Source organism: Saimiri boliviensis, chromosome 5 (genome assembly GCF_048565385.1).
Source record: "Saimiri boliviensis isolate mSaiBol1 chromosome 5, mSaiBol1.pri, whole genome shotgun sequence".
In the NCBI taxonomy this organism is placed as follows: Eukaryota; Metazoa; Chordata; class Mammalia; order Primates; family Cebidae; genus Saimiri; species Saimiri boliviensis.
The window spans coordinates 103,139,204-103,164,448 of NC_133453.1; the positions used below are offsets into that span (position 1 = coordinate 103,139,204).

The 25,245-nt window shown below is 38.5% G+C and overlaps 2 protein-coding genes across 14 annotated transcripts in view; both read left to right on the plus strand.

Moving 5' to 3' along the window:
* Positions 1-25,245, plus strand: part of ZRANB3 (zinc finger RANBP2-type containing 3) — a 290,081-nt gene that overhangs the window by 93,463 nt on the left and 171,373 nt on the right. For 10 of the 13 annotated variants that reach the window (XM_074399747.1, XM_074399752.1, XM_074399748.1 and 7 more), the window contains one exon: positions 20,092-20,110. The exons of the other annotated variants lie outside the window; for them this stretch is intronic. In XM_074399747.1, the coding sequence (XP_074255848.1) occupies positions 20,092-20,110 (19 nt within the window). The remainder of the gene's footprint in view (positions 1-20,091; positions 20,111-25,245) is intronic. 13 annotated transcript variants of the gene reach the window in all.
* On the plus strand, positions 3,160-7,712 carry LOC101046466 (ubiquitin carboxyl-terminal hydrolase 16). Its single transcript, XM_003922014.4, has one exon. It carries the CDS (start codon positions 5,152-5,154, stop codon positions 7,630-7,632), a length of 2,481 nt encoding a protein of 826 aa, XP_003922063.3. The 5' UTR covers positions 3,160-5,151; the 3' UTR covers positions 7,633-7,712.

Below are 25,245 nucleotides of genomic sequence, written 5' to 3' on the forward strand. Positions count from 1 at the left end.
GAGTTCTAAGGTATCTTAATAGGGAAGGAAGAGGAGAAAAGCTTTAGGTGAAGCAACCCATTATCTGCTGCATATGTTATAACTTTGAAAAACTGGTTAAAATAGCATTCAGTGTTTTGTTTTGTTTTAGTTCTTTTTACTCATTATCAAATATCAGTAATATACAGGAAAGACATAAAAGCCTGTAATAATTACAAGGTACATAAGAGATCCAGAATAATGCAAAAAGTCCTTTGTGTATTCCAAAAACCTAATGAATTTTTAAAAAGAACTGCGTTTTCTGTTCATAAGCTTTAAAAAAATTGAACTAGTCAATAATGCTTAATAATAACTTGTAAATATTATGCTTCATTAGTCTGACTCCATTAGCACAAAATTGCCCTATAACTTTTACTAATAAAGAACAAAATAGGAATTAGTCTCTGCATCTTACTAGATGATTTGAACAAAGGTATATCTCAGCTGTTTTGAGAGAATTTATGATTTTCAAGATGTATAATAATTCCCACTTAGCCATTATTTCACACATTGGCTTTTATACAATTATTTATTCTTATTCATAAGACTGTAGATCAAAAAACTTGATTATGCCTGCAGCAACTAGTAGAAAATTTTTAGGGCTTAATTAGATAATAACATTCATTAAAATATTTTGGAGTTAAAAACAAAAATATATTTTATATAAAAAAGCAAGAAAAAGTAAGCCAGGTCTTCTTGACCTAGTCTATCATGGTTTTGTAAGTAGTAAAAACGATTTACAATATTAAAATCACTTCATTCATAAAGATGTGGATATAATTTATACCTAAATGTTGATAGATGGCGAAATAAGTCAAATAGTTTTGTTACAAACTGAGTGCCTCTTTTAGAATATAACTTGACACCAGTCTTTTGTCTACTCATCAGGATTAGTCTGGTTGTTTGATTTGGTGAATTATATGCTAAGAAAAACTGAGCATTTCTGTTACAATCTCTATCTTGTGGCAATGTGGAGATCAGTTAGAGCAAGTATATACCAAAAATTGTTTTTCCATTTCAGTAACCATCAAATACACATTATTTATTTAGTCATTCACAAAACATACCTTTGAGCATCAAGCACAGCGCTAAGCCTTTAACAAGAGATAACTGTATAAACAAATAAGTGTACCAAATGTTATTGATGTTATGATAAGTTTGTTCAGAGGTAGAAGAAGGGTGCAGTCACTTCTTTTTTAAAAAATTATAGATTCAGAGGGTTACATGTACAGGTTTGGTACATAGGTATATTGCATAATACAAGGGTTTGGGCTTTTGTAAGTTCACCCAAATAGTGAACTTACACAATAGATAGTTTTTCAGCCCTTGCCCTCCTTTCCCTCTACCCCCTTTTAGAGTCCCCAGTGTCCATTGTTCATCTTTATGTTTATGTGTACCATTGTTTAGGTGCCACTTACAAGTGAGACCATGAGGTATTTGATTTTCTGCTTCTGTGTTTTTTAATTTCAGTAACTATTAGGATAATGGTCTCTAGTTGCATGCATGTTGTTGCAAAGGACATCATTTTGTTTGTTTTTGTGTTAGTAATCCCTGGTGTGTATACACGAAATTTTCTTTATTCAGTCCACTTTTGAGGGACACTTAGGTTGATTCCATGACTTTCCTATTGTGAATATTGCTGTGACAAATATATCAATGCAGGTATCTTTTTGATAAAACAATTTCTTTTGCTGTGGATAAATACCCAGTAGTAGGATTTCTGATTTGAGTGGTAATTCTATTTTTAGCTCTGTGAGAAATCTCCTACTGTTTTCCTTTGGGGTTGAACTGATTTACACCCACCTCCTCCCTCAGCGGTGTTTAAGTGTTCTCTTTTCTTCATATTCTTGCCAATATCTGTTATTTTTTTCTTTTTTTCTTTTTCTGAGATGGGGTTTTACTCTGTCACCCAGGTTGGAGTGCAGTGGCACGATCAGGGCTCACCGCAGCCTCAACCTCCTGGGCTCAAGCAATCTTCCTACCTCAGACCCCCAAGTAGCTGTGACTACAGGTGTGTACCATCACGCCCAGCTAATTTTTTGTAATTTTAGTAGAGACAGGGTTTCACCATGTTACCTTGGCTGGTCTTGAACTCCTAGACTCAAGCAGTTCACCCATATTGTTCTTCCAATGTGCTGGGATTACAGATGTGAGCGCCATATCTGACCTATTTTTTGACTTCTTAGTGTAAGCCATTTTGACTGGTATGAGATGGTACCGTATTATGGCTTCAGTTTGCATTTGCCCAATAATTAGTGAGGTTGAGCATTTTTCATGTTTGTGGGCAACTTGTATGTCTTGAGAAGTATCTATTCATGTCCTTTGCCCACTTTTAAATGGGGTTATTTGTTTCTCCTTGTTGATTTGTTCCAGTTCCTTATGCAGTTTAGATATTAGTTCTTTTTCAGATGCATAGTTTGCAAATATTTTCTCCCATTCTGTAGGCCATCTCTTTACTCTGTTGATTGTTTCTTTTTCTGTAAAGAAGCTCTTCAGTTTAATTAAGTCCCATTTGTCTAATTTTTGTTTTGTTGCATTTACTTTTGTGGTCTTAGTCATAAATTCTTTGCATAGGCCAGTGTCCAGAAGATATTTGACTAGGTTTTCTTCTAGGAATTTTACAATTTGAGGTCTTACATTTAAGTCTTTAAACCATCTTGAGCTAATTTTTGTATATGGTGATATGTAGGGTTCCAGTTTCATTCTTCTCCGTATGGCTAGACAGTTGTATCAGTACCATTTATTGAAAGGGAGACCTTTCCCCATTGCTTGCTTTTGTCAGCTTTGTCAGAGATTAGATGGTTGTGTGGCCTTATTTCTGGGCTCTCTATTCTGTTCCACTGGTCTGTGTGTCTGTTTTTATACCACTACCATGCTGTTTTGGTTACTGTAGCCCTGTTGTATAGTTTGAAGTCAGGTAGTGTGATGGCTTCAGCTTTGTTCTTTTTGCTTAGAATTACCTTGGCTGTTGGGGCTCTTTTTTGTTTCATATGAATTTATAGTTTTCTCTAGTCCTGTGAAGGTTGCTATTGGTAGTTTGATAGGAATAGTATTGAATCTGTACTTTGCTTGGGGCAGTATGGCTTTTTTTTGGTTGTTTTTTTTTTTTTTTTTTTTTTTTTGAGATGGAGTCTTACTTTGTTGCCCAGGCTGGAGTGCAGTGGCACAATCTCAGCTCACTGCAACCTCTGCCTTCTGAGTTCAAGCAATTCTCCTGCCTCAGCTTACTGAATGGCTGGGACTACAGGCGCATGCTGCCACACCTGGCTGATTCTTTATGTTTTAGTAGAGAGAGGTTTCACCATGTTGTCCAGGCTGGTTGTGAACTCCTGAGCTCAGGCAATGAGCCCGCCTCAGCCTCCCAAAGTGCTGTGATTACAGGAATGAGCTACCGTGCCCAGCCTATATGGTCATTTTAATGACATTGAGTCTTAGTATCCATGAGCATGAGATGTTTTTCAATTTGTGTCATCTATGATTTCTTTCATCAGTGTTTCATGCAAAGGAGATAGAGCTCTTTCATTTCACCTCCTTGGTTAAATGTATTGCTAGGTATTTCATATTGTGTGTGTGTGGCCATTGTAAATGGGACTGAAATCTTTAATTGGCTCTCAGTTTGAACATTACTAGTATATAGAAATGCTACTGATCTTTGTACATTGATTTTGTATCCTGGAACTTTACTGAAGTTGTTTATTAGGTCTGGGAGTCTTTTGGAGGGATCTTTAGGGTTTTCCAGGTATAAAACCATGTCATCAGTGAACAAAGATAATTTGAATTTCTCTTTCTCTATTTGGATGCTTTCTGTTTCTTTTTATTCCTCTGGCTAGGACTTCTAGTACTATGTTGAATAGGAGTGGTGAGAGTAGACATCTTGGTCTCATTCTAGTTCTTTGGTGGAACACTTTCAACTTTTCACCATTCATTATGAAGTTGGCTGTGGGTTTGTCATAGATGGCTCTTATTATTTTGAGGTATATCCCTGATGCCTAAATGTTGAGAGTTCTTTTACCATGAAGGGATATTGGGTTTTATTAAATTCTTTCTCTGCATTTATTAAAATGATCATGTGGTTTTTGTTTTTAATTCTATTTATGAAGTGATATAGTTCTTTTCCGAATTTCATGTTGAAATGTAATCCCTAGTGTTGAAGTTAAGGCCTGGTGAGAGATGTTTGGATCATGAGGGTGGATCACTCATGAATAGCTTGATGCTTTCCTTGTAGTAGTGAGTTCTTGTGAGACCTGATTGTTTAAAAGTATTTGACACCTCTCCACTCATTCTCTTCCTTCTCCGTTTGCCATGTGATGTGCCTGCTCCTCCTTCACCTCCCAGCATGATTGTAAGTTTTCTATGGCCCTCACCAGAAGCAAATGCCAACACCACACTTCTTGTACTGCCTGCAGAACCATAAGCCAACTAAACCTCTTTTCCTTATAAATTACTAAGCCTTGGCCATTTCTTTATAGCAATGGAAGAATGGCCTAATACATGTGTATGGTGCAATAAAGGTTACATTGAGAAAGAATGGACTGGCTGGGCATGGTGGCACTCATGCCTATAATCCCAGCACTTTGGGAGGCTGAGGCAGGTGGATCACTTGAGGTTAGGAGTTGAGACCAGTGTGGCCAACAAGGTGAAACCCATCTCTACTAAAAATACAAAAATTAGTTGGCATGCACCTTTAATCCCACCTACTCAGGAGGCTGAGGCAGGAGAATTGATTGAGCCCAGGAGGCAGAGGTTGCACTCCAGCCTGGGTGACAAGAGTAAAACTCTTTCTCAGAGAGAGAGACAGAGAGAGAGACAGAGAGAGAGACAGAGAGAGAGACAGAGAGAGAGGAGAGAGAAGAGAGACTCTGGCTTCGGCTCCGTCGCTCTCAATTCACCACCAGAAGGAAGGCAGAGCTGGATGCCCAGCCCAAAGGCCCATGAGGGGATGCAGTTATGGGCTCTGTCGCCGTGGTTCCAGGAGCTGGCCAAATGAGATGCTGCTGCTGGCGCTTCTCGACCCCGTGGACCCCGAGCTTCCCCTGTGGGATCGGAGCTGTTAGAAGGGGAGGAGAGGGGAGATGTGGCAGGCGTGGAGCAAATTGTTATTTTGTGTCAGTAAGTAATCCATAAAGTGCCAACATGGGAAAGAAACGGACAAAGGGAAAAACTGTTCCAATCGATGATTCCTCTGAAGCTTTAGAACCTTTGTGCAGACACATTAGAAAAGGATTGGAACAAGGTAACTTGAAAAAGGCTTTGGTGAATGTGGAATGGAATATTTGCCAAGACTGTAAGACAGACAATAAAGTAAAAGATAAATCTGAAGAAGAAACAGAAGAAAAGCCTTCAGTTTGGCTATGTCTTAAATGTGGTCATCAGGGTTGTGGCAGAAATTCTCAGGAGCAGCATGCCTTGAAGCACTATATGACGCCACGATCTGAACCTCACTGTCTGTTTCTTAGCTTGGACAACTGGAGTGTATGGTGTTACATATGTGATAATGAGGTCCAGTATCGTAGTTCAAACCAATTGGGTCAAGTGGCTGATTATGTTAGAAAACAAGCCGGTATTACAACTCCAAAGCCAGCAGAGAAAGATAATGGAAATATCGAGCTTGAAAATAAAAAATTAGAAAAAGAGAGTAAAAATGAACAAGAGAGAGAAAAGAAGGAAAACATGGCTAAAGAAAATCCTTCCGTGAATTCTCCTTCCCAGTTAACCGTGAAAGGACTCAGTAATTTGGGAAACACGTGTTTCTTCAATGCAGTTATGCAGAACTTGTCACAAACACCAGTACTGAGAGAACTACGTAAAGAAGTGAAAATGTCTGGAACAATTGTAAAAATTGAACCACCTGATTTGGCATTAACAGAACCGTTAGAAATAAACCTTGAGCCCCCAGGCCCTCTTACTTTAGCCATGAGCCAGTTTCTTAATGAGATGCAAGAGACCAAAAAGGGGATTGTGACACCTAAAGAACTCTTTTCTCAGGTCTGTAAAAAAGCAGTGCGGTTTAAAGGCTATCAGCAGCAAGACAGCCAGGAGCTGCTCTGCTATTTATTGGATGGGATGAGAGCAGAAGAACACCAAAGAGTCAGTAAAGGAATACTTAAAGCATTTGGTAATTCTACTGAAAAATTGGATGAAGAACTAAAAAATAAAGTTAAAGATTATGAGAAGAAAAAATCAATACCAAGTTTTGTTGACCGCATCTTTGGTGGTGAACTAACTAGTACGATCATGTGTGATCAGTGCAGAACTGTGTCCTTGGTTCATGAATCTCTCCTTGATTTGTCCCTCCCAGTTTTAGATGATCAGAGTGGTAAGAAAAGTGTAAATGATAGAAATCTAAAAAAGACAATGGAGGATGAAGATAAAGATAGCGAGGAAGAAAAAGATAATGACAGTTACATAAAAGAGAGAAGTGATATTCCTTCTGGAACAAGTAAGCACTTACAGAAAAAAGCAAAGAAACAAGCCAAAAAGCAAACCAAGAACCAACGAAGACAACAAAAAATTCAAGGAAAGGTTCTTCATTTAAGTGATATTTGTACTGTTGACCATTCTGAAGATAATGAATATGAAGCTGAAATGTCACTTCAAGGAGAAGTAGATATTAAATCCAGCCATATTTCACAAGAGGATGTTATGCATAAAGAATATTGTGTCAACCAAAAAGATTTGAATGGCCAAGAAAAAATGATAGAAAGTGTAACTGACAATCAAAAATCCACAGAGGAAGTTGATACGAAAAATATCAACATGGATAATGATCTGGAGGTTTTGACATTGTCTACCACTGAATGTACTAGAAATTTAAATGGTGCCCACCTGAAGGAAGGGACCAATGGAGAAATGGACATTTCCAGTGGTTTCAAAAACCTGAATTTGAATGCTGCTCTTCATCCTGATGAAATAAATATAGAGATTCTGAATGATAGTCATACTTCTGGAACAAAGGTGTATGAGGTTGTAAATGAAGATCCAGAAACTGCTTTCTGTACTCTTGCAAACAGGGAAGTTTTCAGTACTGATGAGTGTTCAATTCAGCATTGTTTGTATCAGTTCACTCGTAATGAGAAACTTCGAGACGCAAATAAACTGCTTTGTGAAGTATGTACACGGAGACAGTGTAGTGGACCAAAGGCAAATATAAAAGGTGAAAGGAAGCATGTTTACACCAATGCCAAAAAACAGATGCTAATTTCTCTTGCTCCTCCTGTTCTTACTCTTCATTTAAAGCGATTTCAGCAGGCTGGTTTTAACTTACGCAAAGTTAACAAACACATAAAGTTTCCTGAAATCTTAGATTTGGCTCCTTTTTGCACCCTTAAATGTAAGAATGTTGCAGAAGAAAATACAAGGGTACTATATTCCTTATATGGAGTTGTGGAACACAGTGGTACTATGAGATCGGGGCATTACACTGCCTATGCCAAGGCAAGAACTGCAAATAGGCATCTCTCTAATCTTGTTCTTCACGGTGATATTCCACAAGATTTCGAAATGGAATCAAAAGGGCAGTGGTTTCACATCAGCGACACACATGTGCAAGCTGTGCCTACGAGTAAAGTACTAAACTCACAGGCATACCTCCTATTTTATGAGAGAATATTCTAATATCAAAGTGCTTTCTCTGGAAACACGTTTATGGCTTTTATAATGGCTGAAATAACAATAAAGTATAAAGACTAAAATCATGTTGACCTAACATTAAATACATGCCAGAAGAAATCATGTTTAAAATATTGAAGGGAAAAGTACCTAAAAACTTAACAATAGTTTTGTATTGTTATGGTGGTTTTTATTCCTACTTTGTTTCTGGAAAGGAAATCCTGAATTACTTAAGTCTTCTGTGTTTAATGTCTGGGTGATAGATCATATCAATAAACTGACTTACCCCCCCCCCAAAAAAAAAAAAAAAGAGAAGAGAGAATGGACTAATATGTATATGTAATAAAGGTTACACTGAGAAAGACATTGAAATATTAAAGTATTACCTCAAATCAAGGTTAGTACATCACTCCAAAGCAGTCTTCTTATGTGAGTAATCACTGAAGTCATTTCAAAGGAAAAATATTTTCCAAAAGCACCACTGTTTACTTAAAATTTATTTATAGAAACAAAAACCAGTTTTAAAAAATTTCATATACTACTAGTTGAAAAAAAAAATTCACATACTTACAGCTTTTAGGGAATATTTTCAAAATATGAACAACTTTTCAATATTAAATATAAATAAGACAAAAAACAGTTCCATTAACAATATTAGTTTAATGTGATAGTATTATTTGGCAGATGCTAAATTGATGGTATTGAGATCTTATGGCCAAAATAAATAGCCTCATGTCTCTAAAATGTTTAAACTTCATTCATATCCTATACTTCCTTTTTAATGATGAGAAATTGAGTTCAGCTGTACTTAACAAATAGCTAAAATGTACTGGAGTATTTTCTCCTGCACTTAACAGGATTTCAGAGCTGCACCTTTCCAATCTTCTTGTCCTTTTCTGCCCAGTTGATCACAAGGTAGCTATCACAGTTCCAGATTTGGCATCATTGCTTGATGCAGGAAGAAAGGAAGAGGACAAAACGACATGTGCCAACTGAGTCAACCCTATTTTAACAATCTTTCCCAGAATCACCACCTAGTGATGTCGACTAAGGCCTCTTTGGCCGCACTTTGTCATATAACCACCTCTAGTTGAAAAAGAGATTGGAAAAGGAGAGGTTTAGTTTGCTACAGGCCTCCACACCCATATGTCATGTTAGTGAGGGGTAAGGGGAGAAGGGATTTTGGAAAAGCAACAGCAAGCTCTACCACAACATCTAAGGCCTTTTTTTTTTTTTTTTTTTTTTTTTTGAGATGGAGTTTTGCTGTTATTACCCAGGCTGGAGTACAATGGCATGATCTCAGCTCACTGTAACCTCTGCCTCCTGGGTTCAAGCAATTCTCCTGCCTCAGCCTCTTGAGTAGCTGGGACTACAGGCACGCGCCACCATGCCCAGCTAATTTTTTTGTATTTTTAGTGGAGACAGGGTTTCACCATGTTGTCTAGGATGGTCTCGATCTCTTGACCTTGTGATCCACCCTCCTCAGCCTCCCAAAGTGCTGGGATTATAGGCGTGAGCCACTGCGCCCGGCCCCCTAAGGCCATTTTTAATGAGGGATGATTTGGAAGCACTATAGCCACCTTTATGACATAAAGATCACCTCAGCTTTGGGGTATCATTGAAAACAGTTCTCTCATGAGTATGGTGTTCTCTATGCATGCATCCCTGTGTGCCAAGTGATGTCTCAATTATTCCAAATCTTCCTAAGTCCGACTATTGTAAAAACCTCTATTTACTCAGCATTCCGCAATAAGAAGTATTTAATATAGGTTAATGGTGAGGGATTTCTCATGCAATACTAAATGCAAAGGGATCACTAAATATACATATGCCTGATTTTAAAGTAGTTGTTCAGATGATCCAGAATATACTTAATGGTAATATTTTTTGACTTAACAATTAGCAAAGAGAATTCTGAGTCCCTTGCAAGTTCACAAATTACTGTCCATAGGTCAAACCAGGCCCACCAATTATGTGTGTAAATTAAGTTTTGTTGGAATGAGTTTTTGCTCATTCGTTTATGTATTGGCATTGGCTGTTTTTTTGGTATAAGAACAGAGTTGAGTAGTTGTGACAGACATTGCATGCATGACCTGTAAAGCCTAAAATATTTAGGCTTTAAGAAAAAATTTGCCAACCCCGCCTTAGAATATATTGTTAAGCCACCTTTTAAGAATTAGTGACAGACCGTGCACGGTGGCTGAAGCCTGTAATCCCAGCACTTTGGGAGGCTAAGGCGGGCGGATCATGAGTTCAAGAGATCGAGACCATCCTGGCCAACATGGTGAAACCTCGTCTCTACTAAAAACAGAATAAAATTAGCTGGGCGTGGTGGTGTGCATCTGTAGTCCCAGCTACCTGGGAGGCTGAGGCAGGAGAATTGCTTGAACCCAGGAGGCAGAGGTTACAGTGAACCGAGATCGCGCCACTGCTCCCCAGCCTGGCACCTGGCGACAGAGCGAGACTCTTGTCTCAAAACAAAACAAAAAAAGAATTAGCGACATAAAGTCAACCCCCTGCCTTAGAATGTATTGTTAAACCACCTTTTAAGAATTAGTGACATAAAGAAAGTTTCTGGTACAGTGCCAAAAGTTATGACTTTAGTTTGATATATAAAACTGTTCTATTAAGACTGGATGAGATCAAGGTGAGCAGATCATGAGGTCAGGAGTTTGAGACCAGGATGGCCAGCATGGTGAAACCCCATCTCTGCTAAAAATATAAAAAATTAGCTGGGTGTGGTTGCCTGCGCTTGTAATCCCAGCTACTTGGGGGACGGAGGTAGGAGAATCACTTGAACCCAGGAGGTGGAGGTTGCAGTGAGCTGAGATCACACCATTGCGCTCCAGCCTGGGCGACAAAGCAAGACTCTTTCCTGGGGGGGTGGTGGGGTCAGACTGGATGACGAAACAAAATTTGGATTTATCAGAAGAGTGAACACATAGAGTCCATGCCAATAGGATGTAATTTAATAGGAATAAATTTGAAGTCCTAAGTTCAGAATTAAGAAAAATACAAAAACATTGTTTAAAAACAAATTAGGCCCTATTCACTAAAAGAGCTACAATGACACAGAGATTACCAGTTAGAGAAATGGTAGTCTCAGATTGATAGAATCTTGTGTTTTACCCCTTCCCCCTGACCATATGCCAAGGTGGCATTCATTCACAAGCATGTTATTGGCATTTTTTACAAACAGCACTCAAACTACAACTACAGGGTCCGGGCGTGGTGGCTCACACCTATAATCCCAGCACTTTGGGAGGCCGAGACGGGTGGATCACGAGGTCAAGAGATGGAGACCATCCTGGTCAACATGGTAAAACCCCGTCTCTACTAAAAATAAAAAAATTAGCTGGGCATGGTGGTGCATGCCTGTAGTCCCAGCTTCTTGGGAGGCTGAGGCAGGAGAATTGCCTGAACCCAGGAGGCGGAGGTTGCGGTGAGCCGAGATCGCGCCGTTACACTCCAGCCTGGGTGACAAGAGCAAAACTCCGTCTCAAAAAAAACAAACAAAAAACTACAACTACAACTCAAACTACTTAAACTACAACTCAGTTATAAGTGAACAACATGGAATACTAAGCAATACTAAACATTTTTTATTTTTGTCATCATCTTATGAGTTAAAGTGCCTAAAGAGAATCTTCTGTCTAACCTTGTATGCCCCTCTCTTGAGAATATAAATAGCATTCCTATAAAAATAAAACGATGTGAAAAAACCACTCCAGTTTATATGTGTTCACCCTTATTCCTTCCAGGGTACAGCTTAGTCAATACTCTAAACCTTGAGTCTGTGCTGTTATTTCCTATTACATTGTTCATATTTTTAAAACCTGTGAATTTTTGTCAATGGCATACTTAATATATTGCCACTAATTGAATGTACACTTTAATACTATCTGAGGTTATAGTTTTAAAACACTGTATTTCCGATCTGTAACTCACATGTGCTTATAAATTCATATACTTGTAGAGGGTACATAAGAAAGTGGGTCCAGAGGTTGCTTCTGGGAAGGAGCCTGGGGAGCTGGAAGACCAGGTGACAGAGTGAAGAGAGAACTGGTTTCACTGTATACCCTATTGTGTCTTTTTACTCTTGGTCCATGTACGTATATGGCCATTCAAATAAACCAATGAAATATCTTTTAAAACCCATATATTCTCCAGAATCATCTTCTAACCTAGCCATAGTCCATTTGCAAATCATACTATCATCACAGTCACACTCTGGACATGAAACAGCCAACCAAAGCAACTGTGACAAGCCAAAGACTAAACAAGTATACCAAACACTGTGATTAGGTGGTTGTCATCACTTAGGAAAAATACTTTAATTGGTTGGATAGGTATATGAAAACCAGTTTACACAGCAATCCAAGGATAACTAATCAGTAAAAAACACATCAAAAGAAATGGTTTTTGTTTGGTCACAGGAGGAGAAAAAAAAGAGTAAGGGGGAAAAGATGCAATGAAATGTGCGACATAAGACTTGATACCCTTACAGTGGAACACAAGAGTCAGAAGCTAGTAGATGAAATTAGGAACAGGCATGTAAAATGTGGAGAGCAAATGGACATGATCCTTATTGCTGCAGTTCTCCAAAAATATGAAATGCATAGATGTGCAAGATGGGGAAACAGCCACTTCTGCTACATATGCAGACAATAACCCTGTTGTATGTATGTCTCTTCCATGTATATGTTTTGGGGGAGGAGAGGTAAGAGAAAGGGTTACATGGTAACTTTCAACATTCTTGACCTAGGACTGTAAAGCAGCAGAATAGTGTATGTTATTGACAGCACAGCAAACAGGGCATTTCTAGAGTGTAGCAGAAAGCAGGCAAGGAAGCACACTGTATTCCTAGCATATGTTCAGTTACCAATGGAAACAATGGTTACTTTTAGTAGCCCTCCTGCTAAAATAACTTAAATTAGAACTAGGTTCTTGCCTGAAGAAACTGAGAAAGATTTTTGGTTAAAGGGAAGTTTTAAGAAAGAAAGGAACTACATGAGCATGTTCTTTATAAGGAAATCTTTCTTATTTCTTCAACAGGACACACCCATCCTAAAGTGACAGTAAAGGGTTTTTTTTTTTTTTTTTTTTTAAGACAGGGTCTGGCTTTGTTGCCCAGGCCAAAGTGCAGTGGTACGATAATGGCTCACTGCAGATTAAACCTCCTGGGCTCAAGCATTTCTCTTATCCCAGTTTCCTGAGCAACTGGGGCTAGAGATACATACCACCACACGTAGCTAACTTTTTCTTTTTCTTTTTAGTGGAGAGGAGGTCTCACTATGTTGCCCAGGTCTGTCTCAAATTCCTACATTCAAGTCATCCTCCTACCTCAGCCTCCCAAAGTGCTGAGATTATAGTCTTGAGCTACCTTGTCCAGTCTCTCAGGTTGTTGTTGTCGTTTTGAGATACGGTTTCACTCTGTTGCCCAGGCTGGAGCACAGTAGCATGATAATAATAGCCCACCATAGACTCAACCTCCTGGGCTCAAGGGATCCTCCTGCCTCAGCTTCCCGAGTAGCTTAGACTACAGGCGTGGGTAACATACCTGGCTAATATTTTTAAATTTTTTAGTTTTAGTTTCTGTGGGTACGAAGTAGGTGTATATATATATATATTTATGGGGTACATGAGATATTTTGATACAGGCATACAGTACATAATAAGCAGATGTGTCACCTCAAGCATTTATCCTGTATGTTCCAAACAATCCAATTATACTCTTTTAATTATTTTTAAATGTACAATTAAATTATTATTGACTATAGTCACCCCATTGTGCTATTGAATCTTATTCATTCTTTCATTTTTATTTACCTTTTAACCATCCCTACTTTCCCCCAACCCCACCATACCCTTCCCTGCCTCTGGTAACGATCGTTCTATTTTCTATCTCCATGAGTTCAATTGTCTTAATTTTGGGTTCCCACGCATAAGTGAGAACATGCAAAGTTTGTCTTTCTGTGCCTGGCTTATTTTGCTTAACATAATAACCTCCAGTTCTACCCATGTTGTTGCAAATGACAGGATCTCATTCTTTTTAATGGCTGAATAGTACTTCATTGTGTATATGTACAACATTTTCTTTATCTCTTCATCTGTTGATGGACATATAGGTTGTTTTCAAATCTTGGCTATTATTAATAGTGCTGCAGTAAACATGGGAGTGCACATATCTCTTTGATATACTGATTTCCTTTCCTTTGGATATATACCTAGCAGTGGGATTGCAGGATCATATAGTAGCTCTACTTTTAGTTTTTATGAGGAACCTCCAAATTGTTCCCCCCGTGGCTATACTAATTTACATTCCCACCAACAGTGTACAGATGTTCCCCTTTTTCCATATCCTTGTCAGCATTTGTTGTTGTCTTTCATTTTAACTGGGGTAAGATGATACCTCATTATAGTTTTTATTTGCATTTCTCTGATGATAATGATGTTGAGCACGTTTTCATATAACTGTTTGCCCTTTGTATGTCTTCTTTTGGCAAATATCTATTCAGATCTTTTGTCCATTTAAAAAACTGGATTGGCCAGGTATGATGGCTCACATCTGTAATCCCAGCACTTTGGGAGGCTGAGGCAGGCAGATCACCTGAGGTTGGGAGTTCAAGACCAGCCTGACCAATAAGGAGAAACCCTGGTGGCACATGTCTGTAATCCCAGCTACTTGGGAGGCTGAAGCAGGTGAATTGCTTAAACCTGGGAGGTGGAGGTTGCAGTGAGCTGAGATCAGGCCATTGTACTCCAGCCTGGGCAACCAGAGAGTGAAACTCCATCTCAAAAAAAAATTGGATTGTTAGATTTTTTTCCTGAAGAGTTTTTTGAGCTTCTTTATTCTGGTTATTAATCCCTTGTCAGATGGATAGTGTACAAATATTTTATCCCATTCTATGGGTTGTCTCTTTACTTTGTGAATTGTTTCCTTTTGTGTGCAGAAGTTTCTTAACTTGATGTGATCTCATCTGTTCATTTTCTTTGGTTGTCTGCATTTTCTGGATATTACTCAAGAAACCTTTGCCTGGCCAGGTGCCGTGGCTTACCCCTGCAATCCCAGCACTTCGGGAGGCTGAGGGAGGCAGATGATTTGAGGTTAGGAGTTTGAGACCTGGCAGAAATGGTGAAACTCCATCTCTAATAAAAATACAAAAATTAGACAGGTGTGGTGGTGTGCATCTGTAGTCCTAGCTACTCTGGAAGCTAAAGCACGAGAATCGCTTGAACCCAGGAGGCAGAGGTCATAGTGAGCCAAAATCACTCCACTGCACTCCAGCCTGTGTAACAGAGTGAAACTCTGTCTCCAGAAAAGAAAAAAAATGAAAAGAAAAGAAATCTTTGCCCATTCTTGTGTCCTGTAGCATCTCCTCAGTGTTTTCTTGTAGTAGTTTCATGGTTTGAGGTCTTAGATTTGTCTTTAATCCATTTTGATTTGGTTTTTGTATATGGTGAGAGATAGGGGTCTGGTTTCATTCTGCTGCATGCCAATACCCAGTTTTCCAAGCATGACATATTGAAGAGACTGTCCTTTCTCCCAGTATGTTTTTGACACCTTTGTCGAAAATGAGTTCACTGTAGATGTATGGATTTGTTTCTGGGTTCTCTATTCTGTTCTTTTGGTCTATGTGTCTGTTTTTATGTTAATACCTTGTTGGTGACTAAAGCTCTGTAGTATAATTTGAAGTCAGGTAATGTGATTCCTCCATTTTTGTTCTTTTTGCTCAGGATGGCTTTGACTATTCTGGGTCTTTTGTGGTTGCATATAAATTTTAGGATTGTTTTTTCTGTTTCTGTGAAGAGTGTAATTTTTTTTTTTTTTTTTTTTTTTTTTTTGTAGAGACAGGGTCATGCTATGTTGTCCAGGCTGATCTCAAACTCATTCCTGTTCAAGCAATCCTCCTGGCTCAGACTCTGAAAGCACTGGGATTATGGACATAAGCCACCATACCCAGCTTAGTATCTTTCTACATAACTGGACGTTCCTTCTCATTGTCTTTTACTGGATTCTTCCCCTTACTTGAACTGTCATTGTTGTAGTGCTTTAAGGCTTTTTTCCCTTGTGATTAAAAAAACACGATGTAGGCCGGGCGCGGTGACTCAAGCCTGTAATCCCAGCACTTTGGGAGGCAGAGGCAGGTGGATCACGAGGTCGAGAGATCGAGACCAGCCTGGTCAACATGGTGAAACCCCGTCTGTACTAAATATACAAAAAATATTAGCTGGGCATGGTGGCGCGTGCCTGTAATCCCAGCTACTCAGGAGGCTGAGGCAGGAGAATTGCCTGAACCCAGGAGACGGAGGTTGCAGTGAGCTGAGATCGCGCCATTGCACTCCAGCCTGGGTAACAAGAGCAAAACTCCGTCTCAAAAAATAAAATTAAATTAAATTAAAAAAAAAAACCATGATGTAATATTTACTGTCTTAACCATTTTAAATTTACAGGACAGTAGTGTTAACTGTGTGTACTTTGTTAAGTAACAAATCTCTGCAACTTTGTCATCTAGTAAATCTGAAACTCTATACCCACTGAAAAGCCCCCTGTTTTCTCTTCCCTTGTCTCTATACTCTTCCTTCCTAGGTGATCTCATCTACTGTCTTGACTAAAATATCATCTATTTTGCTTTAGAATAATTTCAGCTTCCCATCTCCCTACCTCCCTTCAGTTTTGCACATTCAGATTTTTGGATCATGTCCCTTCTGTTTCTAGAGTCTTTATTTAGAGTATATATGGTCATTAAATTCTCACATATCAAGCTTCATTGCTTACCAGATTCCCTTTTCATCTTCTCCTATCTTGAATCTATGTTAAGGTGTTTTTATTGTTTGGTTATTTTCTCAAGTATTTTTAATGAGATGATTTGCTTTAGTGGTGTAATTCTGGTAATCTTGGATAGCCTCAAATATCTTTTTGCCATCCCATAACAAATAGGGGGTATCTTGACTGAGTATAAGATTCATGACTTCTGCTGCTTTTCTTTCAATTTGTTTAAGATCCTGTTGCATTGTGTTCTAGTTTCTGGAGTTGACGATTAGTCCAGCCCCAGTCCTAGTTTTTCCCTTTATAGATAATTGTTCTTTCTGGACACTTTTTTTTCTTTATTTGTAAAATTAATGAATTTTATAAGGGCATAATAGATATATGTCTTTTCTCTTCAATCTGCTCTGAAACTTGGTTTCCCTTTTCACTTATCCACCAAAGGTCAGCCCAGAGAAATTTTTCTTTTATCGTTTACTTAATTGTTGCCTCTCTTCCATCTGGTGCTGCTTCTCTTTTTATCATGTATTTTTTGTATAATAGGTCTTCTGGGACTACCTTGAAGTCTTTCTTTTCCTTCAGTATTTCCATTTATTTAATTTTTTGTTCTGTGCTTTGAGATAATCCAGGGACTTCGTCTTCCAGTCTATGTATTTAGCTGTCAATAATGATCATCTTTAAAGTTCATGTACTCATTTTGCTTTGAAATCTATACATGAATCTTCCTGGAAAAAAATTATGTTTTTCCAAGTATTGCTTTTTAGTTTTCTACTTTCCCGGTTTGTTTACAGAAAATGTAATAAATTTTTTACTCTTATGTATGTTTTACTTTTCAATTAAAGTATTTGAATTTTATTTTTTTATAAAGATGTTTACTGGGGCCAGGTGAAGTGGCTCACGCCTGTAATCCCAGAAGTTTGGGAGGCTGAGGTGGGTGGGTTACATGAGTTCGGGAGTTCTAGACCAGCCTGAACAACATAATCAAACCCTGTCTCTACAAATAAAAAAACTAGCTGTTTATGGTGGCATACACCTGTAGTTCCAACTACTTTGGACGCTGAGATGGAAGGATTACTAGTGGTTGAGGCTGCAGTGAGCTGTGATCATGCCACTGCCTTCTAGCCTGGGTGACAGAGGGAGACTCTGTCTCAATAAAATAAAATTTTATAAAAGATATTTATTGGGTAAGCTGCCTTTCTTTAATAAAGAAATTTCATTTTTTAACTGTAATGTATTCTTTGATAATATATTTACTCCAAATGCTTAATTTGTTTTGTTGTTGTTGTTGTTTTGAGATGGAGTCTCAGCCGAAAACAGTGGCTCACGCATGTTATCCTAGCACTTTGGGAGGCCGAGGTGGGTGGATCCCCTGAGGTCAGAAGTTCAAGATCAGCCTGGCCATCATGGCAAAACCCCATATTAAAAATAAATAAATAAATAAAATAAAAAGAGATGGAGTCTCGCACTGTTTCCCAGACTGAAATGCAATGGCAAAATCTCGGCTCAGTGTAACTTCTGCCTCCCGGGTTCAAGTGATTCTCCCTGCTCAGCCTCCCAAGTAACTGGGATTATAGGCACTCACCACCATGCCCAGCTCTTTTTTTGTGTGTTTTTAGTAGAGACGGGGTTTCACTATGTTGGCCAGGCTGAATTCGAACTCCTGACCTCGTGAGCCACCACACCCGGTGGCTTTGTTTTTTTTTTTTTTTTTTTTTTTTTTGAGTTGGAGTCTCACTCTGTCACCTAGGCTGGAGTGCAGTGACACAATCTCGGCTCACTGCAACCTCTGCCTCCCAAGTTCAAGGGCATTTCTCCTGCCTTAGCCTCCTGAGTAGCTGGGACCACAGGCATGTGCCATGATGCCTAGCTAATTTTTGTGTTTTTAGTGTAGATGGGGTTTCACCATGTTGGCCAGGCTGGTCTCGAATTCCTGACCTCAGATCCTCGGCCTCCAAAGTGCTGGGATTACAGGCATGAGGTACTGTGCCCAACCATAATTTGTATTTTATATAAAAATAAACCTTACAAGATTATGTAATATCAAGACCACTGGGAAAAAGGAATAAAATAGAAAAAGTAGTTTATTTTTTGCCTTTTTTTTGTTTTTGTATTTTTGTTTTGTTTTGCTTTGTTTTAGAGATAGGGTCTGCCTCTTTTGTCCAGGCTGGGGTACAGTGGTACAATCATAGCTCAGTGTGGCTTCCAATTCCTGGCCTCAATCTGTCCTATTTCACCCTCCTGAGCCACTGGGATAACAGGTATGTGCCACTGTACCTGGCCACTTGCCAATTTTTATAGTATTCCAGCATTTTTTTTAGGTTGTCTGGATATCTCCTCAGTTAAGAGATTGGTTTCCCCCCTTATTATGTTTGCTGTCTCAAAGGAACATCCAATGATCCTGACCATGCCTGCTTTTCTTTCCCTTTGCCCTTTGTTTTCCTGCTACGTAATACTTAAGTTTATGCCCCCATCTTCAATTATCATTGTATAGAATTTATTTCTATAGGCTAATAAGAAAGAACTGAAAAAAGAAAGTTTAGCAAAATAATGGAAACAAAGTTCGGCTTAAAGGTAGGCTGAGCATATATACTACAGCATATATAGTTATGTGTTTAACTTATACTAATATGTAATCACACTTATTTTCTTGAATTTTAATCCATAATTATTTTGATTTATAGGGAAGACCAATCTTAAGGTTTAAGGATGAGGAGGGTAGTCAATAGTATAATCACTTACCACTCTGCTCACATATTTTTTTCTAACTAGAATAACCAGTTTATTTTTCTTTTATTTCTTTTTCTTTCTTTCTTTCTTTTTTTTTTTTTGAGACGGAGTTTCGCTCTTGTTACCCAGGCTGGAGTGCAATGGCGCAATCTCGGCTCACCGCAACCTCCGCCTCCTGGGTTCAGGCAATTCTCCTGCCTCAGCCTCCTGAGTAGCTGGGATTACAGGCACACGCCACCATGCCCAGCAAATTTTTTGTATTTTTAGTAGAGACGGGGTTTCACCATGTTGGCCAGGATGGTCTCAATCTCTTGACCTCGTGATCCACTCGCCTCGGCCTCCCAAAGTGCTGGGATTATAGGCGTGAGCCACCGTGCCTGGCCTATTTCTTTCTTTTCTAACTAGATTTTTTTTCTTTCTTCTAACTAGATTTGCTCACATTTTTGAAGGGTCATTGTAGCTATTTTCATGGGCGAGCTGTGGGAACAGCACATCTGAAGCTCTCCGTATATGCCTTTGGCAGCTAAAGAGTCATATAATATCAGCAATGGCCCATGTTCTCATACTTATAAACACCTCTCTCTGGCTTACTACTTTAGTATTATAAACTATTTTGTAGTAAGCTACTTAATCAGAACTTGAAAAATGGTTCACTTTGACCGGGCACGGTGACTCATACCTGTAATCCCAGTACTTCGGGAGGCTGAAGCAAGTGGATCAAAGGTCAGGAGACTGAGAACATCCTGGCCAACATGGTGAAACTCCGCCTTTACTAAAAATACAAAAATTAGCTCACGCCTATAATCCCAGCTCCTCAGGAGGCTGAGGTGTGAAAATGATTTGAACCCGGGTGGCAGAGATTGCTGTGAGCCAAGATCACGCCACTGCACTCCAGCCTGGTGATAGAGCAAGACTCCGTCTAAAAAAAAAAAAAATTCCCTTTGATAATTAATTTTTTCTTTTTTTTTCAGGTGTATGGTGGCTGATGAAGTAAGTGTTTCAGTGGTTTTTATGTCTTTTATAAGATTACACAGCTAGTTTTTAGTATCTACTATTTTCTATGCACTCTTTTTCCATGTGACTGTATGTCTATATATGGGAACGAGGAGAGAAAGGAAGATGAGAAGGTGGGGAGGGAGGGAGGGAGAGAGAGAATGAGAATGAATGAGTGTGTATGTGTGTGTGTTTTCAAGATATGCATGTGATACATGTTGATATTAACATTAGTGACTCTAAATTGTTGCCTAAGGATGCATGAATGAGCTTTGAAATGCAGCCCTCCAAAAAAACTTTTCCATTATAATAGTATTTGCTTAAAAGCTAAACTTTTAAGATTCTGTTCTAAAGGTTATTGTTAATTGTTTTCTATGAGTATGAAACATAGTGCTGAAATGGTATTTTATTATCACTCAACAATTTAATGTATTTAAATGTTATGTTCTTATATGTATCCCTGTTCATGTTTTCTCATGTTGTAACATGAACTGTGATACTCTTTGTGTACATTCTCAGAGTAATATAAATCAATAAAGTTGTAATTTTATTTATTTATTTATTGAGACAGAATCTCTCTCTGTTACCAGGCTGGGGTGCAGTGGTGCGATATCAGCTCACTGCAACCTCTGCCTTTCAGGTTCAAGCGATTTTTCTGGCTCACCCTCCCAAATAGCTGGGACTACAGGTGCGCGCCATCAAGCCCAAAATAATTTTTGTACTTTTAGTAGAGACTGGTTTCACCATGTTGGTCAGATGGTCTCCATCTCTTGACTTCATGGTCTGCCCACCTTGGCTTCTCAAAGTGAAGTGCTGTGATTATAATCATCAGCCACTACTGCATCAGGCCCCAAAGTTGTAATTTTTATTATTATTTTAAAATTTATTTATTTTACTTTAAATTCTGGGGTACCTGTGCAGATCATTTGTTACATAGGTACACCTGTGCCATAGTGGTGACGATCCTTTGCCCCATCGTCTACACCAGGTATTGCTTTTAATGCTCTCTCTCCCCAATCCCCCCACCCTCTGCTATTCCTCCTCTAGCCCCCCACCCCTTAGGCCTCAGTGTGTGGTGTTCCCCTCCCTGTGTCTGTGTGTTCTCGGTGTTTAACAACCACTTATGAGTGAGAAAATGTGGTGTTTAGTTTTCTGTTCTTGTGTCAGTTTGCTGAGAATGGTTTCCAGTTTCATCCATGTCCCTGCAGAGTACATGAACTCATCCTTTTTATGGCTGCATAGTATTCCACGGTGTATATGTGCCACATTTTCTTTATCCAGTCTGTCATTCTATTATATAGACATATGCACACATATGTTTACTGCGGCCCTGTTCACAATAGAATGATTTATAATCCTTTGGGTATATACCCAGTAATGGGATTGCTGGGTCAAATGGTATTTCTATTTCTAGATCATTGAGGAATTGCCACACTGTCTTCCACAATGGTTGAATTAATTTACATTCCCACCAACAGCGTAAAAGAGTTCCTGTTTTTCCACATCCTCTCCAGCATCTGTTGTCTCCTCATTTTTTTTTTTTTTTTTTTTTTTTTTTTGAGATGGAGTTTCGCTCTTGTTACCCAGGCTGGAGTGCAATGGCACGATCTTGGCTCACCACAACCTCCGCCTCCTGGGTTCAGGCAATTCTGCCTCAGCCTCCTGAGTAGCTGGGATTACAGGCATGCGCTACCATGCCCAGCTAATTTTTTGTATTTTTAGTGGAGATGAGGTTTCACCATGTTGACCAGGATGGTCTCGATCTCTTGACCTCGTGATCCACCCGCCTCGGCCTCCCAAAGTGCTGGGACCACAGGCTTGAGCCACCGCGCCCGGCCGTCTCCTCATTTTTTAGTGATTATAATCCTAACTGGTATGAGGTGGTACCTCAGTATGGTTTTGATTTGCATTTCTCTAATCATCAGTGATGGTGAGCTTTTTTTCATGTTTGTTGGCTACATAAATGTCTTCTTTTGAAAACTGTTCATGTCCTTTGCCCACTCTTTGATGGAGTTATTTGTTTTTTCTTGTAAATTTGCTTAAGTTCATTGTATATTCTGGATATTAGCCCTTTGTCAGATGGGTAGATTGCAAAAATTTTTTCCCATTCTGTTGGTTGCCAGTTCAGTCTATTGATAGTTCAAAGTTGTAATTTTTAATAACAATTTAAGAAACATGTTAAAGGCCAGGCGCGGTGGCTCAAGCCTGTAATCCCAGCACTTTGGGAGGCTGAGACAGGTGGATCACGAGGTCAAGAGAGCGAGACCATCCTGATCATCCTGATCAACATAGTGAAACACCGTCTCTACTAAAAGTACAAAAAACTAGCTGGGCGTGGTGGCGCATGCCTGTAATCCCAGCTACTTAGGAGGCTGAGGCAGGAGAATTGCCTGAACCCAGGAGGCGGAGGTTGCGGTGAGCCGAGATCGCGCCATTGCACTCCAGCCTGGGTAACAAGAGCGAAACACCATCTCAAAAAAAAAAAAAAAAAAAAAAAAAGAAATATGTTGCTGTTTTTCATTACATTTTTAAGAATAACGGCAAAACATACACTTTTCAAAATGTATTAGAAATGAAGGGAATGGAAACTGAATTGTTAACAGATAAAAGTGGAAACATTAAAACATTCTCCCAATTAATTTTGTGTTAGTTTTACTTACATATAGACTCCCACAAACGGCTTATCTTTATAGTCTCTTTTTAAGGAAAAGCATGAATAGAGAATTTAAGGATTTAAGGAATAACATGAGTACTATACAGAAATGTTGATATAGGGGTTCATAGTTCATGCTGATTTATAATTACCTAATTTTTTAGTTTAAACTCTTCATTCATTCATTCAATAGGCATTTATTTAGACTAGATGTTATAGTTAGTAAAAGAGTCATTGCCAGTGAAGAAGTTTAGCAATATAATTGGAGAAACAAGACATAGCCATTTTGGAAACAATAAACAGAAATTTTTCCTTTGAAACAGAATGAGTTCCAAAAGGCTCTTCATAAATTAATTAGAGTCCAAATGACTGAAACAAGCTTTTTATGTTTTCAGTCCCTAAATATGTTTTCAACAAATAGAAATGTGAACTCATTTTCCAAAACCTCAAGACTAGCCACAACTATCTCCTCTTACATACACATATATTGAATATATATCATATATGTATATGCATGTGTATTTATTTTTTCCCAAACAGACCAGTTTTATGTCCACAGAAAATATATTATTAAAGGTAACAAACAGCATCCTTTATGATCTCCACAAGTAAGTCATTGTGAAAATCTTAGCAGTCATGGTACACCATTGGTACTTTCGTTCTTGCTTTTATGTTTTAGGGATTTAGATGGGCCTTAAATCTATGGAATTCACCATGAATTGAGATAAACACTTGATCAGTATCATAACCCTTCTGATATGTTTTGTCTGTGTCTCCACCCAAATCTCATCTTGAATTGAAGCTTCCATAATTCTCACGTGTGATGGGAGGGGTGACCCGGTGGCGGGTAGTTGAATTATGGGACGGGTCTTTCCCATGATGTTCTCATGATAGTAAATAGCATGAGAGCTGATGATTTTATAAATGGAAGTTCCTCTGCACACACTCTCTTGCCTGCTGCAGTGTGAAAGAAGTGACTTTGCTCCTCTCTCACCTTCCACCATGATTTTGGGGCCTCCCTAGTCATGTGGAACTGTGAATTAAACCCGTTTCCTTTAATAAACCCAGTCTCAGGAATGTCTTTATTGGCAGTGTGAGAACAGACTAATACACCTTCTTAACCCTTATGTCCTCCAACAAACCCTTATCTTATCCTCAGTTAACATCAGTTAAGGAGTATGCAGAGTTCATGAACCCTTAGCAAGAGTCTTCCCATTATACAAATTGCTTTTCCTCATCTTGTTATTTGTACTTACGTAGCACTTTTCATATTTGGCTAATTCACATATTGTCATCTTCTTTCAGAACCATTCTTATTTTTTAACTAAATAAATTTTAAAGATCTGTTTAATATTTCCTCAGTACTTAAAATAACTTCCACCTTTGTGTCCACCATAGTTACTTAATTCTCTCTTTTCACCAGTGTTTTTGAAGACCCATTATTTTACACCTGTTTGACTTGACAGGGTTTATGATGTTATATTGTATTAATAATCTTAATTAAGAAAAAAAATCCTCAACTTTATACATAAATATGAATCAGGCCATAGAAATAAACAGAATGACGTACAAGACTTAAGATCACATCTCATAGCCACTAATAATCTATTTAGTGGTAGAGTTGGAGTGCCATTTTTTATGGAATCTTACCATGCCATTGTGGATGAAAGTTAGTAAACTAAATGTGCTGAAGTAAAAAGAACTTGTATATATGTAAATTATATGAACTGTGGTTTGAAATTCATTCTGTTTCCTAATATTGTTTTCCTTCTCTTGCTCTTATCATAAAACAGTGATGAAGCCAGAGAAGGAAGTATAGTTTATAATTTGAAGGTCAACCACTTTTTGATTTGTAAATTTAAAATATATTTGATGTGATGACTGTCTCATCAAATAGCTAAAAGCCTTGGGAGAGCAATTTTACATCTCTGTGTTATTGAACCTACTATTTTTTTTTTTTTTTTAACATTTGAATACCCATTTGGAATATTGTGTAATTTAGTTGTCTGCAGTGATCTTTTCTCCCTAGCTTTAGAAACAAATGTCTTCCTTCACTGGTATTACTCCCCATTCTTTTAGTATTTTTTCGCTGGTATCTTTTTCTTTCTTCTTTTTTTCTTTGAGACAGTATAATTCCATCACCCAGGTTTTAGTGCAGTGGCACGATCGTGGCTCACTGCAGACGCCACCTTCCAGATTCAAGCGATTCTCCTGGCTCAGCCTCCCAAGTAGCTGGGATTATAGGCCCCCACCACCATGTCCAGCTAATTTTTGTATTTTCAGTGGGGTGATGGATGCAGCAAACCACCATGGCATGTGTATATGTATGTAACAAACCTGCACGTTCTGCACATTGCCCCAGAATTTAAAGTATAAAACAAGAAAAAGACAAGTATAATATATAAATATAATTATTTTTAAAAAAGGAAACAGGACCATCTTGCAGTACCTTGGTTGGGTTTTTGTGTGATTCAGATGA